The 16978-nt window shown below is 38.6% G+C and overlaps 1 protein-coding gene across 3 annotated transcripts in view; it reads right to left on the bottom strand.

Annotated features, from left to right (window-relative positions):
- LOC121898035 (AP-3 complex subunit beta-2) overlaps positions 1 to 16978 on the bottom strand; it is a 48768-nt gene that overhangs the window by 20283 nt on the left and 11507 nt on the right. For 2 of the 3 annotated variants that reach the window (XM_042412911.1, XM_042412912.1), the window contains exons 2-9: positions 9345 to 9420; positions 8667 to 8741; positions 8203 to 8298; positions 7871 to 8031; positions 7386 to 7452; positions 5136 to 5318; positions 3672 to 3869; positions 1491 to 1588 (exon numbers count right to left, since the gene is read on the bottom strand). In XM_042412911.1, coding sequence (XP_042268845.1) covers positions 1491 to 1588; positions 3672 to 3869; positions 5136 to 5318; positions 7386 to 7452; positions 7871 to 8031; positions 8203 to 8298; positions 8667 to 8741; positions 9345 to 9420 — 954 coding nt within the window. Of the gene's footprint in view, positions 1 to 1490; positions 1589 to 3671; positions 3870 to 5135; positions 5319 to 7385; positions 7453 to 7870; positions 8032 to 8202; positions 8299 to 8666; positions 8742 to 9344; positions 9421 to 16653; positions 16703 to 16978 lie in introns of those variants that run through there. The other variant, XM_042412913.1, reaches the window with a different exon arrangement.

The raw sequence follows: 16978 nt of genomic DNA, 5'->3' as shown, positions 1-16978 counted from the left end.
GTTTTGCCTGAAAGAATTTCTGTTTTTGTTTTGCTTTGCTGCTGTTGATTTTTGTGATCTAACAGCCGACTGGGAGAGTATAACAAATGATTTGCCAAAGTCAGAGATCATTTTAATATCAAAGCCGTTACGCAGGCCTAGTAGATAAACACAGGTGTTTTCAATGATTCTGTTATTTATTGTCCTTCGCTCTCTTGTTAGTTTTGTATTGTGTTACATGGTTCTGACCAACCTTAACATCAGCAGAGGTCTAGTCAAATAACTGACATCTGTGTACAAGGCCCCTGAAACTGTGATATGTATATTTCAAGGAAAACAGGATGGCATGCAGATGATTGACAACATGAAGAGAAGATTCCCCTAAACACAATATTTACTTAGTAAGGAAACAGCAAAGCAACACTGAGTTGTACAGATATATCCCTGGATTACATAACTTAATTTGAATTTTTTAAACCTACTCATGACAACTTTCTGCTTTGTGAAAGTAGCCAAAGAAAAACTAGCTGACTCTTCTCAAGCAACAACTCATTGAGCGTTAACGTCATGTTGCAGACAATTAGGAGAAGCCAAGTTGAATAAAACATTCATGTGAGCCTCAGATATGGAGTCTAAGATATAAATATAAATAAAATACAGTATTACTGTTGATAAAGCTAGTTAAAAAGGAATTTTAAACTATTTGTTTCTACCATCTTGGGGAAAACACTCCAGGACGTTTTCTCATTCCTATTCTGCCAACATTACGATGTACTGTAAAAACCAGCTATGAAGACTAGGGCATCTGCTGATGAATGTGATATAATTAAAAGCTCCAGAACAGCTGCTAAATGAACTGGTCTTCCTCAAGTTGGTAAACCAGTGTGATTGTTATGAGAGCTGAGACCCCACTGACTTCATAGGACGAATTAAATCTAATGAAACAAATCGTACAGTACAATAGATTTCTGACAAAACCCCGTCAGAGAGATGCTGCTGAATGATGATCCTCATTACAGCACACCCAGAACCACGAGAGCGCTCGTTCAATAAGAAGCTGACAGCCTGCAGGACTAACAGCCAAGAGGCCACCAATGTGCCGTCATCACTCCTCATGGTTTATGCTCTCATGTTTACTCCAGCCTCACTGAGCTCCCGTTTTAATTTCACTTTCTGCTTCAGGAGGTTATAGAGGTTTATTTTACTACCCTCACTCATCATTTTGTTGTCATAATGTTTTCCACTTTGCTGAGTTTCTTGGTCATTATGCTTTATCTTATCACATTCGGCTGTGTATTTGCACTTCTGCTTTTTTTGTTCCTTTTCAAGCGAAGCTCATAAATCCAGCTCTCATTATTTTCAAGCCGTTCTTTACCAAATAACGTTGCGACATGGCTGATATTGCTGGTTTTAAATACACTGGAGTAGTTTTGGAATATATTGCTACCGTAATTTATAGTATATCAATTTCATTAGATAATTAATTTTGCATTATAGACACTGAACCTCACCTGTGGCTCCTCAGGAGACGAACTAGAGCCTTGGCGATCACCCCGACCTCTGCTTTAGGGGCGAGATGGAAGTACAGCTGAGCCACGGCCATCACCACCTGGAATATGAAGAAAATGAGAAAAAGAGATGAAGGGTTAAATCATCAGCAGTGATACAATCTCATAAAAAGCTGGATGTACTGGGTAATGTGTTGTGAAAAAGTCCTTTACTAGTGCATCACTGTTTTACACTGCCTTATGTTGCAGTGCAGATGTGGAATGTGTTGGATTTCTTCTGCCAATATGTTGAATGTGCATGAAAGAACTAAGGGAAATATGGCTTTGTTTTCTTTTTAGAGCTCTCAGCTACAAGAGAGAAGATTAAAATGTATTTAAAATCCAAGAAATAAATTGGAAATGAGTCATTCAAGAGAAAGGAACGTCTCTTTTAGGTCTTGTAAGCACCGAATCTGCATTTACACACAACTTAAACCTGTATTAATTGATTTCAAGCCACTTGGGAGCATTGCAATACAACATTGTCATATTGTCATCTTGTACGTATTAGCAAACAGAGCAACATGAGCAGTCATGTTTCTGGCCACTTGATGAATGTAAGTCCTCTGTTCAATCTCCTTTTAGCTCTGTTTTGGTCTCCACCAACTCCTGAGGGAAATATCTTGCTCTTTAGCAGCTAAATGGTCCACTATGTTCACAAGCTAGCTGCTAACTTTATCTATCTGCTGTTTGGTGCTGAGCAGGAAATGTCCACTAAGTTTATCAGAGCTTATTTTCCTGAAAACAGCTGCCTGCTACATCTGGAAACAAGGTGATGATGAGAGCGGTGAAAGTGAATCAAAACAGAAAAGTCACTGCAGCATCATTTTGAGGAGACGGCAACTACTAATGATGCACAGCACCTGAACTGTCAAATATGTAGAAGTCAACTATCAATATGTAGAAATTATTACGTAACAATTTAAACACTTAAGTTTACACTTAAAATTCATGTACAATTAATTAACACTGTACACTACTTAAACATTTCTACATGGTGATAGCTGGAATGAAAACAACTGATAATTGCTCCAAATTTTATTATTTGTCTATAGATCTATAGCAGCATCTGTCTGTCACAGAATAAGACACATATAGACAATTTAAACCCGGTAATTACTGAAAGAACAGAACTGATGTAAAGGAGCAATAAAAACAGCTGTAGCATACAGAATATGTTTAAATAAAATATTGCTTATTTAGTTTGTGAAAGTCTGACGACCTTTCAGGCTCAAGATGATTTTATAGGAGACACGAAGCTGTGTGGCTCCATATTTCCTGAAGGAGTTGAGATGTATTTGAAATGGAAAAGAAAAAAGGCTTTTGGCTTATGAATAAAAATAATAAAGTTACAAGAGTGTTTTTTGCACTGATTCATGATTTGGTAATTTTCATTTTATGAATAAATATGAACAGCTGCTGTTGGTGCTGTCATTCCTGTTCCACAGGTAGTTTTCCTGATCTGTTGTAATACAACAACAGCCTGACTGTTTACCGTCCCATCAGATCAGCTGACCAAGTCCTTTAGTAGCCTCCTCACTCCTCGTCTCCTCCAGGTGCAATTAAGGGATTGGAAGATCCTCAACGATAGAGGAGGGAGATCAGTTTCTGGGTCACGGCTGGAGTACGGAGGAGAGAGTATGCGTGGAAGCATAATGAAAAGCACCCACAGAGCTCACTGATAAGCTTCTACACTACTGGCAAGATAAGCAAACACATTTGTTGCCTGCAGAAGAGAGTTAATCTGAGCCGCCTGAAAGCAAACAGGGGCGGGGGAGTTTTATAACATCTAACATGGAACAAAACAGGCCAACCAAGGTGACCACAGCAGCACTAATGTACTGTGATGCTTTATTAATTTCCTTTGGGAAACCGTCACTTGTCCTTCTTTCAGAGTGAGAGGTCAGCTCTGATGAAGTGTTTTGCTCAAGGACACTTCAGCTGGATGGATGCTTGTTAACACGAGGGCTTGAACCAAGGTCGTGCATTTAGAGACCTCAACTACTCACAACACCGACCTGCTGCTCGATGTATGAGAGGAAACAATTATAATCTCCGCCACGGTGATTGACTCAAAAAGAGTTAATTAGCTGCACTGTGTATGATGTAAGATGTGTGTATTATTCAACAGCGTTGTGGTCTCACAGCTGCGTTGCGGCTCTGCAGGAGTGGCTTAGTGTTCCTCAGCAGCAGCCGGTGGTCTGGATCCATCACGTACGGCTTCCTCTTGGCCATTACTGCAGCCTCAGCCTTCTTCTCCTTCTCCTCCTCATCCTCGTCCTCATCTTCATCAGAGCCGTAGAAGGTCTTCTCCCCGCCTCCTCCCTCCTCCAGCAGGGACTCCTGCATAAAACAGTGAGGATATAAAATAAAATTGTGTTGGCAGGGACGACCAAGACAGAAATGTTTCTATCTGTCCTGCATCCAAAGTAGTTACTGGCTGCTTATAAAGTCACCAGATGGTAATTTTCTCCTGAATATATTTGTTTTAAAAAGGCTGCTACACTGTGTTTGAGAAGCGTTATCAGACCTCTTTCCATTATAAAAACATGTAGTGCAAAATGGCTTTAGCAATTTGTCACCACATGCATCAGGAATTATCATAATAACAATATTCCACATGGTATGAAAAAATAGCTCAATTTTTTAGTTAGACGCTTATGAGAAAATAAGTCAACAGGTGGGTCTGAAACACTGATAAATACAGAGAAAAAAAATCACCAAGTTGGTTACATGGAGAAAGGAAAATAATGACAGAATGACTTCAATTTGTACCTCTGCACAGACACAATGGCAGAACGGGAAGGATATAATTAATCCAGCAAAATAAAACAAAATGCACCTATACACTTTTAACAGTTTTGGTCCCACATTTAATGTCACATCCATTCACATTCAAATTAGTTGTTTATGACGATACAAAATGACAAACTTCTAGGTGTTTTAGTTTGCATGGACAGCTGCAACATGCAGCGACAAATCAAACAATGAATCAGTTTATAGTCTGCTGTTCCTCGCAAATTTGAAGTGACTCATAACTTTATTGAAAGCACATAATACACATAGAGGAATAACATACGGGAAAAGAAAATATAGTAATTAAAGCTGTGCAAAATGTGACAAAGTGCGTTAGTGTCTGACTATGTTTGCTCACAGTTAACAGTAATGTTGAAACAAAAAAAAACTATTTTGATAATCAATTAATCATTTAAAACATTTATCAGACAAAAACACCAAACATTCACTTGTTGTAGTTTTTCAAATGTGACAATTTGTTGCTTTTCTGTGTTTTATTTAACATTAAATTAAATATTTTTGTTTCTTGGACTGTTTGTCAAACGAAATAAGCAACCTGATGACATCACCTTGGGTTTTGGGAAACTCCGATGTGCACTTGTCACTATTTTCAGACATGATTAATAAGAATTAATCAATAACTTAAAACAAAATTGGCAGATTAATGGAAAATAACCAAAGTTGCTGGTTACTAACAACATAATAAATTAACATGAGTCACCATAGAGGAAATAAATACAATTGATCAATTAAGCAGCCAGTGACCAGAGATTATGTGGGACTATATTTATTTTGAATGTGGTTCTGACTCACATTGATGTTTGGGTTGAGGAACTGGGTCCTGGCGTAGCGGGTCAGCATGTTGATGATGACGACCTGCCCCCACTCCTCCACGTCGATCAGAAGGTTACACAGCTTCCTGTAGTTCTTGTGGATCAGGTCGATTCGCTCCGGACACACCTCCTCAAAAGCCATAACGACGCTTCCCGCAACCAACTGCAGCACATTTTCCATCACAAACAAAACAGGAGTTAGAGTTTAAGTACCTTTTATCAGGACTTTAAATGTTACATATGAGGATTACTGATGAACAAAATACTATCTACACGTTCCACAGTTACATCTGCAGTTGTATATTTACACAATGTAATTTGTGACTGAATGCTACAGTCTGGCTCTTTCTGGTATATTACACTTGGAAATTATAACAATTTATGAACTAATTTCACTACGAAGACGGAGATTGGTTAAATAAATGATAAGCCTTGAAACAGCTGAGGTATTGAATGCAATCTGGTGCCATTCAAACTATTTGCATTTGTTGAATAAAATCCGCTGAGCTATGTGAAGGCAAGGCGAGTTTATTTATATAGCACATTTCAGTATTAAGGCAATTCAAAGTGCTTTACATAAAACATTTAAAGCATTGAGACAAACTGCAAAAGAAGCAAACTATAAAAGGACACTTACATACAAAAACAAGCTAAAATAGAGTAAGACAGATGAAATACAAGAATAAAAGTTACAGCGCTGTGTAAGAAATTAATAATTATTTGGTTTAATAAAAGGCAGCGGCAAACAGAAAAGTCTTCAGCCTTGATTTAAAAGAACTGAGAGTTGCAGCAGACCTGCAGTTTTCTGGGGGTTTGTGTAGATATGTAGAGCATAAAAACTGAACGCTGCGTCTCCGTGTTTAGTTTTGACTCTGGGGACAGAAAGCAGACCTGTCCAAGCCGATCTAAGAGGTCTGGATGGTTCATAACGTAGCAGCAGATCAGAAATGTATTTTGGCCCTAAATCAGTCAGTGCTTCATTCAGTGTAAAGATCTGAGAACTGGAGTGATATGATCCACCTTCTTGGTCTTAGTGAGGACTCGAGCAGCAGCGTTCTGAATCAGCTGCAGCTGTCTGATAAATTTTTTTAGGGAGACCTGTGAAGACAGCGTTACAGTAGTCGAGTCTTCTGAAGATAAATGTATGGACAGGTATTTCCAAATCCTGCTGAGACATAAGTCCTTTAATTCTTGATATATTCTTCACGTGATAGTAGGTTGACTTTGTAATTGTCTTAATGTGGCTGTTGAAATTCAGGTCTGAGTCCATGACTACACCAAGATTTCTGGCTTGATTTGTGGTTTTTTACAGCACTGACTGAAGCTGAGCGCTGACTTTTAATCGTTCTTCCTTGGCTCCAAAAACAATTACTTCAGTTTTGTCTTTTTTTAATTGAAGAAAATTCTGGCACGTCCAATCACTGAATTGTTCAATGCACTTACTCAGTGCTTGTATTGGACCATAGTCCCCTTTATGTAAATTAGTGTGTCGTCTGCATAATTATGGTAACATATTTTGTTGTTTTCCATAATCTGAGCAAGTGGGAGCATGTAAATCTTGAACAGAAGAGGCCCCAGAATGGAGCCTTGGGGAACTCCATGTCATTTTTGTCCACTCAGATGTGTAATTACCTACAGACACAAAGTAGTCTCTGTCCTTTAAGTAGGATTCAAACCAGTTTAGTATGTGCCAGAAAGTCCAACCCAGTTTTCCAGTCGGTCTAGTAATATGTTGTGGTTGACCAGTTGATCCAGTATATCTAAGACTGAAATTCTGCCACTGTCATTGTTTGAGTTGATGTCATTGAAGACCTTAACAAGAGCAGCCTCAGTGCTGTGGTCTGGTTGACATCCTGACTGGAAGACATCAAACAGACTAGACAGTTGTTTAGTGGCAAGAAGTTCTTAAGCTGTTGAAAAGCAGCTTTTTAAATGATTTGGGCCTTTTATTGTTCATTGGTGAAGTGTCTAGATTGTGCCTTTTTAAGAGTGGCTTGATAAAGGCAGTTTTCAGCCTGTGGGAAGAAACCTGAGAGAAGAGACGTGTTCACAATTTGTAGAATATCTGAGGCCATGAAATTTAAACCATTTTTGAAAAACCTTGTTGGCAGAATATCAAGGCAGCAGGAGGAGAGTTTCAGATAATATCCTCCAGGTTTTTATGGTTGATGGAATAAAACTGTGTCGTGGTATTTGAATTGAACCGAGGTGAACAGAGTAAAAAACCCACCGTGGTTTTGTCAGCGAGCAGTTTCTCTATGACTTCAATCAGCTGGTCCTTCTGTTCTGGATCCAAACTGAGGGCAGACAAGGATAAATCACTCAAACATATGAGAGAAGAAGAAATGTTGGAGGAACGGCAACTGGTTGAACTTAAAAATGATACTCAAGAGCGTAAAACAAATGGACTGCACTGCCAGAGCAGTAATGGATTTCTGAAGGATGTACCTTTAACTGCCACAAAGGGCTTTAATTTTACAATGACAGTAAGTCATAGTGGATCTCCCTAGGCTCTCTCTGTAGGAGGCTGCAAAGTGAATAATAAACTCTCAAAAACAGATTTCTAACACAGATATGTACAATTTATGCCTCCTTTAATAATTGTTACAAATGCCTCTACAGTATTCTTTATCTACTAAGTGATCTGCGCCAAGATGTGTTTTTACAGCCACAATCATGAGTCGTGATTGTTTTGTTCTTGCTTCTTGAGGTTACCTGTAGAGTTTGGGGATTGCGTGAGCAGCTGTCTTCCTGACGTATGGAGACATATCTGAAGCAGCTTCTTTGATGGCCAACATCATTATGGGGACGATGATAGTGACTCGGATGCTGGAGAGGACTCGCAGGGCGCTGGCTCTGATCAGCTGGTTTGGATCCTGTGAAAGCATAGCGTGGATATTTTATAAGCTATATTCCTGCTGCTGGTCAGTTTATATTTATATGGACGGCTTGGCTTTCACATGGTTAATTCCTTGTGTTGTCAAAATGTAAAAGATTTGTTAGGGCGACTTGAAAACTATTGATGAAAGTAGCTGCCTCTGCTTTACCTTCAAGCCTCGCTGAAATGTGGAGATGGAGAGCAGAGCGAGATCTTGCTGCTCCTCGGCATAACGCACCAAGTACACATAGACCAGCTTCTTCACCTGAAGGGAGGGGCAGTAAGAAGGAAACAGACAGATAAAAAAACAAAAAAAAAAACAAAAACAGATTTAATCCCAATTATGTAGATTACTTCAATTATTTCCAGTGAGATAAATCTGAAGTGAAGAGATAAAGCACAGTGATAAATCACAAAAAGAGGAGAGGAAAATTGTAATTTTGCTCAGGTGAGATAAAGCCAAACCCCATGGGGCTTTAAAAAAACCTGATAAGTTAATGCATAATTTACAAGCAAGGGAAATAAAAAAGCCTTTATACAGAAAGTAACTTTTTCCACCATATAAAGCTATACAAGCAGAAGAAAGAGAGCAAATAATACATGAAGCAACATGAAACTGGGTTTATTACAAACCTCAATATTTTTACAGGCCACATTTTTCACCACAGCAGGGAAAAGATCTGATGCGTTTTTACCTCGGGCGATCATCTGTAGACAAAAACCCCCCCCAAAAAAAGAAGAAAGCACAAAAGCAGCAATGAGGATTTCACAAGATGACATATTAGAAGAGTTTACATCATTTGTAAGAAGGTGCAACTTTTTCATTTCCTTTCAGCCTTTTTTTTTTTAATGTTTTCATGCTTTTCCTTCCCGCTTTCGTCTGCTCTGTCTTGCAGGGATGATGAATGAAGAGTCGCGTGCGGAGCTTCAGAAGGAGGAATCTGACAAGGATTATGAATATTTAACCGCTGACTGTAGTTATATCATCTAGAACTGTCTTTCTCTTATAGCTGTAGGATAATAAGTCTCTTATAATTTCAGGATATTAACTCCAGTATTGTATTAATTGGATTAAGATTTGTATCTCTGATTAGAGCGTCGTTATACTGGAAACCTAACCTAACCATCAAGATTATGACATTAAGGCCGCAACAAGAGCGAGCACTGGGTCTTTCCTGCTGTCAGAATAAATTAAAAATGATACATGTTGTGTTTTTTGCATTAAAACTTTCAGCGCCTTTGTCCTCCACTCAACATGCAGCCGTACCTACTGATCAGTGAAATCCCAGAGTAAACATTATTTATACTCACAGCCACGATCCGCTTCATTGCCTCCAGCTTCAAGGAGTCTTTGTTGCTGTCCAGCATCTCCTTTAAGTCGTCATGTCTGAGGGAAGAAAACACTGAAAATTAGATCACAGCTTGGTAGGTTTTTTTTTTTGTTGTTTATTTTTTTAGCAGTACAAGCGACATCAAATGACACTGATTGCAGAGGCCTCAAACAAGAAATGCAGTACAGACCTGTTTTGCAATTTCCATTCAATACTCAAAATTGATCAAAGTCTGCAAATGTGACCCAGAAATTATTCTCTTTGAAGTGGGAAACGCGGCTTGCAAAATATGGAAACCTTTCAAACTGCAGCTCATAAATGCAGGCTAATTGGAAAGTGACATAATCCCTAAAACATCATCTCGCAGAGAGACTGTTGATATTTTTGCAGAAATTTAGAGAAGCAATAAGAAACGCTTTGATCAAGATGTCACTCAGTGCAACTGTGACTTGTAGGTCTATTAGTATCCTGCAAGTTCACGTCTGTAATATGCAGATATCCAACCACAACAAAGATTTCTAGACCTGAAAAAATTAGTCGATAAATAAATTGACTGATTTTTTATAATCTCTCATCTTATCTCATCAAATCATTTAACAAACCCAAATGTCACTTAACAATATCTTTGTGTAAAACAAACAGTTCATTCTGAGTTTTAGGAAATTGTGATGAGCATTTTTCACTATTTTATAAACTAAACAATTCATAGATTAATTGTCAGATTCACCATCAGAGTTGAGGACTAATTGTCGTATCAATCAATCGATATAATTCATTACACAGTACTAACTTCCTCCTTGTTGTAATCAGAACTGCAGCATTGAAGCCATACAATTAAAATATAACCAAAAACATTGCCAGATATTCTGACTTATATAAGCTTAATTGCCATTATGTCACTGAAATAATACTTCACAACACTCCAGCTGATACTTTGTGTTTTTGGGTGAGATTTTGAAGTGAAAATGGGTAGTAGGTGAGAGGTGGCATGCTATATAATATATACATAGAGTAAAATCTACTTATGTTTAAATAAAAAAGCTTTTTGATGAACATCAGTGCTTGGTATCAGTACTTTTTTGGTACCAAGTAAAGTGTGTTTGTAGCACCAAGTACTGAAAACTGCCAAAGTGAATGGTTGGTCATCTTGTTAACTATTTTTTTGATCATATAGTTGCTGATTTAAAAAAGGAAAAAGCTCTTTTGCAGGTGCTTGTGTTTAGGCAACTTTTAACATTTGAGAAGCTTGCTTCTTTTGTTGGGTTCTGTAAGGTGTCGTGTCTGTACTGAAACTCTGGTCCTCTGTCTGTCAGCACTTATAAAAACTTTTGAAAACTTTTGATGCATATTTCTATATAATCTATTTAGATGTCACCAAACACTTCATGTTTTATTGTTTTCCTATTTTAGGGGTGTACCAGCTGTCTTTTATAGTTTCAATCAAGCTACTGTAACCCAGTTAACGTGTAGCCGTGCAGCCCTGTTCATCCATCATCCCCCGTCAGGGACGATGGGAACAGACTGGCCGGGTTACACATGAGATGCAGGATCCTTGTCTGAGCGGATCTAAGCTGACATCTCCGCCCTGCTGCAAAACAAACACACATAAACAATACTGACAGATTCTACCAAACCTGCCAGGAGAAACCCGCAAACAGCAACGCTTAGACAATGGCGGCAGGTCACTGCGGATAGGATGGCTGCTACAGCTGACAAAGATAAAGACACCAGCCTAATTGAATGTTGAAACGCTGATCGATGACATTTTCAACCAGCCTAAATATCCGTTTTGATGCTCTTTTGTTTCTTTTGCTCGGCAAGTGACAGAGGACAATTATGACTCAACCTCTTTCCTGTTGATGAAAACATTTGAATTTACTGTTATAAAGTCTTAGTGTCTGAAAAAACATCCACTTTTTCATTTTTTTTCTGGGTGAATATGATCTTAATCACCAAAAGCAACTTCAAAGCAACTAATTATTTATTAGAACATTATATTTTTAGTTTGCGTACACCCATTTAAACAATCAACCCCTTAATGTACATTGACTGCAGATAAACTACGTTGTGCCTCTCACACCTCAGCTAGCATCTATGCTATCTATGCTAACTTACATGCTCTACTCCAGACATACACTATCATGGGAGGTGATGCAGATACAGTTACATCAAAAAGAAAAACTGCTATGGTGTTTAACCAAATGTGTAAATGTGCTGAACATGACAACATATCTCATGCATCTTAAAAAACAGTGTTGTAAAAGTGCTAATCAGGATGAAAAAGAGTCTGAGCCTCATTCGTAGGTGTGGGAATAAAGGGTGGGGTTGTTTCGGTGGTGGGTGGGGTGATTAAATGGCTGCAGAGCTACACATTTCCCCCCCCAACTAGTTTCCACGGCAACAAAGGATGCAATAAAATGAAGTAAAGCGATTTCCTGCCTCCCTGCAGTGCCTTTGTTGTATCTGACAGTGTTTCCACATGCGACTGACGGCCTGTGGTGCCGAGCAGAGGAAACACAGCGATCTACTCCTGGGACCAGTCTCCAGTGAGCAGAGGACTGTGGCTCTGATTCATGTCACTCACACTGCTATATAACAGCTGTTATAAGATGGAGACCACGCTGTTCGGACACTTGAGACCCTGCATGGTCTCAAAGTTATACTCTTATACAGAGTTTTGGTATATAAGCAGATATCTCAAAAAATCTAAACAAGACAATCTGACGTTTCTTCACATTCATCCTTCAAATTTCACCCAATATTAAACAAAAATATGTGGCTGACATTTTTAGCGTAATTCAATTCAATTCAGACTCAATACTCCAAGATAGAGTTTAGATTTTCTCCAAATGTCATGACAGACGTCAGCTAATCAGCATGATCGGCTGCTAAAATGTATATTTTAAATCTGTTTAGTTTTTTAAATATTTTTATAATTGATTGATTAGATTAGATTACTAGTCAGTCGATCGTGATGAGGCAGACAGGAAAAGAGGAGTTGGAGTTGTTGTGTTATGTTAAGCTACCAGGAAGCTCTTTTTAAAAGGAAGTTTGAGTATTTCTACATTTCTTCTTATTAAAATCATGCAATTTGAGGATTGGATGGAGGTATGTATGTGTTCTCTAAATGCTTTTTAGTTTACTCAAATGTAAACCTGCATATTCTGTGTGGTAATAGTGCCAGAAAGCTTGAACTATCAGCGGGTTCGGGAACTGATGTACATCTTACCTCCCAATGCAACAAACCTCACACATACTAAAAAAATAGCCTGAAACAACAACCACTACAAATTACTTTCTGTGTGAGTGAGTGGGAGGCTGTTGGGGTATACTATATATATATTTCATCTGTTTTGGTCATATTACAGCACTGAATGGAGGCCTGCAGTCTGTGAGGAGGTGGCCGCTGCAGAACTGAGTTGATTTATCACGACTCCTCTGCTTGTGAGTTTAATGTGTGTGTACGTTTCTGTGCGCTAAGTAAGATTTATGCTTTTGCCTCTATCAAGCATCAAAGTGTTAATAATTGCATTGCATGAATAATATAGTTCGCTCTGCAAAACACTTCAAAACCTGAATTCATGAAAGAGTGTCAAATTAAAACTTGACAGTATCTATGAAACGCTGTTTGTAGAGGATTATTTTTGGAATTGAGAGGTGAACTGAAGATGGTTTCTTGGTTATAAATATGTGGCTGTGTCCCAAAACAAATAAAAAATAAACTGTGGAAAAATACAAAGATAACTTGCCTCGAGCACTAAAAGCCCAGACAAAAGGATGAGTCACTAAACTCTAATGCTGATTTTCAGCAGAGAATGAAGGTCCAACTGCTTCATTTCTTCCTGTGAAATCATGATGATAGGTCGCGGCCCTTGGCCATGGCTCCAGAAACAGAACATTTCTATCAGCAAGTCTCTTTATTACAGCCTGAAACCTCCTCTCTCCCCTTTGATGCGAGCTTCTAAACCTGAACTGCTATTTCTTTTGAAGTGCAAAGCATAAAACCTAAAATACGAAATGAAACGTCCAACCCAAAACACCTGAAGCAGCTGGTGATACAGTATATGTTACATTTCTATGCCAGATTTGTTATTTGGTCATGTAATTTTTCTTATTTCCTGTGAATAGCTGGATAAATGTACATAATATGACATCACGTATAGATACAGTGGGGTTATGGAGCTCTGTGAGACTCTTCTTTGAGCTAAATGCTAACATCAACTGGTAACATGCTAATATTTAGCAGGTATAATATATGTTTACTACCAAGTAAAGTACAGCTGGCTGTTGGGAATGTGATTAGTTTAGCGTCTACTTCAGTCATAAACCAAATGAACCACTAATTCATCCTGAACGGAACATAAAAGATCCATCACAATCCATCCAATAGATCCTTTTCACTTCAGATATTTTGTCTTTTCAAAGCAGGAAAAGCACAGGTGTAAATAATAACATTAACACGGCTCCTTTCCATTAATTGTCCCCCATGAATGTCTGTGCAAAATTTCACGGCCATCTGATAGGCTGATTGTTGAGATATTATAGTCTAGACCAGCGGTCAGCAATTATGTTCAATCATGGGCCAGTTTTTTCCAGCACTGTTCATTGCACAGGCACAGTGAAAACACAGCCCAGTATGTTTCATTTCTTTTAATTCATTCAAGAATAAAATTGACTTATAAAGTAGATTAGGGTTGTATTAGAGGCCAGATGTCCTAATTCCCAAGAGAGAGCAAACCAAGTCACAGCAGCTTATGTTAATAGTAATTTGGCAACAAATTACTCATAAAGATGAACATACATGAGACTAGAAAGGTAACTGATATAGCAGCAGTGACTGTAATTTATGATTGAAGTAAAGTTCTGTTATTGACACAAATCTGTATACCTGTATTATTCATCTTGTAAGTGTATAAGATGCTACAAGGTCATATTTACACGACTCTCGTATTTACATTGTTATCTATTGTCGACATGTAAAAGATTTGATGTAATCTATAAAAAGGAAAACACCAGCTATTTGCCAACCACTAGTGTAGACCAAACCAGTGGACCGACAGAGCAACAGACTGCCACAGCGCCACGTCACTAACTTGAACATCATTATGAACAGTAGATATCACATTTTGGTGTGAGAGTTTTATTTGAAGACTGACAATTTTGTGCTAATATTCAAAAATCATAAGAATCTTACATAAAAAAGTTGATTTTCCATCAGTGGAAACCTCATTGACCCAGACTGCTGATACATGATCTGACCTCGTTCTTAGGAGCCTCCAGCTCTCACTCTTGCAGCTGAATGCAAAGAGTTCACACTGTTTCTCTGGATTAAGAAAAACTGTACAAAACTCTATAAACAGGAAATCACGACTAAATCAATGTTTTACAGCCCAACATGACAAGTACATTTTCAATGTTTTCACTTGTTAAAATGTAACGGTTGAGTAGAGGAACTTACCAACCGGAGACAAAATTTGTTTTAAGGCTTGTGCTGATTTACCACCTTGATCAGCATCACTAATTAATAAAATGACAAAGACTTACACAGATCTAATTAAAACTGGCCCTGAAAACACTGATTAGAGGAATTATCAGCAATTTGCAACCACGGACAAGTTAAACATGCATTATTAGTATGCATATTAGTAACAATAGTAGTCGTATATGGTTGCTCAGAAAAACAGACCAATGGCTTTTAAATGGAAAGAAAACAGAGGAAGGATTATAATTTATTTTTTCTGCACTTAAAAGTCTAACATATTCTATCTGTCAAAGTATGTGATTAAGTGGCCAGAACAGAACGATTACATGGCTCAGTAAATGAAAAGGTTAGATCCCAAAGTTACGAATGGACCACAAGACAAAATGCTCCAGGAAAAAGGTGACAGCCCCTCGTACTTCACAGTCTACCCGCCTGACTGTGATGTATATCTACGAAATGTCACATCAGTAAATTATCTGAGAAATAAAGTTTCATCTACAGCACCTACAGGAAAAATGAGCCTCTGACTGAGTTTATACTTCTCTGCACATGCCCAAAGGGCCCTCAGTAACTCTACACCAACACCGGCTCTCTAATTTCTCTGGATTTTGTCCCGTCCTACTGATCAACAGCTGAATTTACAAAGAGCTCTGAATTATTTAACCCACAGTGGTATAACAGCGCACACCGGCGGGTCGGGTTACCTGGCACCAAAGCCAAGAGATCAGCAGGACTCTCCAGCTGGAAAGTCTCCATGGAAGTAGGCCAGAGTTCAATAATACAACTTCAGATGCAATGTCATTTTGTTCACCGAGTACAGAACGCTGCATAACTGCAATAACATGAGAGGGAATAGAGATGAGAATGTATTTGCATGAATCAGAGGTGAAAGATTGAAGAGTTGCAACTTGCATTTATAAGCAGCTGCTGAGGCTGTTTTACATAAGCTGAGCCTTTTGGCAGAGACTTTGAAAGTTTCTTGTTTCTTCTCAGTGACAGCAGTGAAATATGGCTGCTAAAACCAACCGGAGCTGTACGTCAGCAGAGCTCTAGTCTATAGGTATGACCTCATAAAATCAAAAAAGTGCATTTATATCTCTCTCAGTCATCTGTTTCTGAAGAGCTCCACTGACGTTTGGTTTGAAATCTAATTAATTGATACACATATGTAAAAGGTTATATAGTAACAAAGCTGCACATACAGTATTTGTTCCTGGCTCCTGTAGTTTCTTTAACAATTCTAACAGAGCCAAAATGATCCATTAGTCAATCAACAGAAAATAATTTTGCCACTATTTTGATAATGATTCAGTTGTTATTTAGTTATTTTCAAGCAACAATACTCAACATTCACTGCTTCCAGCTTCTCCAATGTGAGGATTTGCTGCTCCTTTCTGTTTTATGTGATTTTAAACAGAATATATTTGTGTTTTGAACTGTTGGTCAGACAAATCAAGTCATTTGAGTAGTTTTTAAAAGCCTGAAGAGGTAAAACTATCCAGAATTTCACAATAAAAAAACAAAGATGGGACATGTCAGAGAAAATCAGGGTTGCAGATATAGAATTTTTTTCTTATTCTCTCTGTTGTCTTCATCATCTAACGACTCCTCATGACTTATTTTGTGACCTGTTGCAGTTGTAGCGACTCCCAGGACACCACTGACTTATTCTATACACCTTTCTTTGGGTTGCTTATCGTGTTGCATTTAATGTAAACAACCAATAAAGCAGCTAAATGCCTTAAAAACTAAACATAACTTTAGTATATATGAGTTAAAGAGGGTCTGGATTCTCATAACATCCTACCGCAAAGGTTGACTTTGGAAACTCCCACCACCACCACCTTCCTCCAGTGGTGCTCGTTCCTCATGGTCTCCACCACTTCCACCACCTCCTCCTCCACCACCTCCTCCTCCTCCTCCTCCTCCTCCTCCTCCTGTACCACCAGATCTCAGGTGGCGCAGCTCATCAGGCTGCAGAGCGCTGTACCAAGCCTGCTGCCCGCTGTCAGGGGTCAGCACCGGGCTCTTGTCCTCCTCCTGGCCCTGGACCTGACTCTGCACCGTCTTCACGATGTTCACCGCGTTCACCGGCAGCTGCAGCAGCTTTTGCATGGTGGTCATCTTTGAAA

The sequence above is a fragment of the Thunnus maccoyii genome, chromosome 5 (assembly GCF_910596095.1).
Source record: "Thunnus maccoyii chromosome 5, fThuMac1.1, whole genome shotgun sequence".
In the NCBI taxonomy this organism is placed as follows: Eukaryota; Metazoa; Chordata; class Actinopteri; order Scombriformes; family Scombridae; genus Thunnus; species Thunnus maccoyii.
The sequence above is the reverse complement of the archived record's forward strand: the minus strand, read 5'-3'. Positions and strand labels throughout refer to the sequence as shown.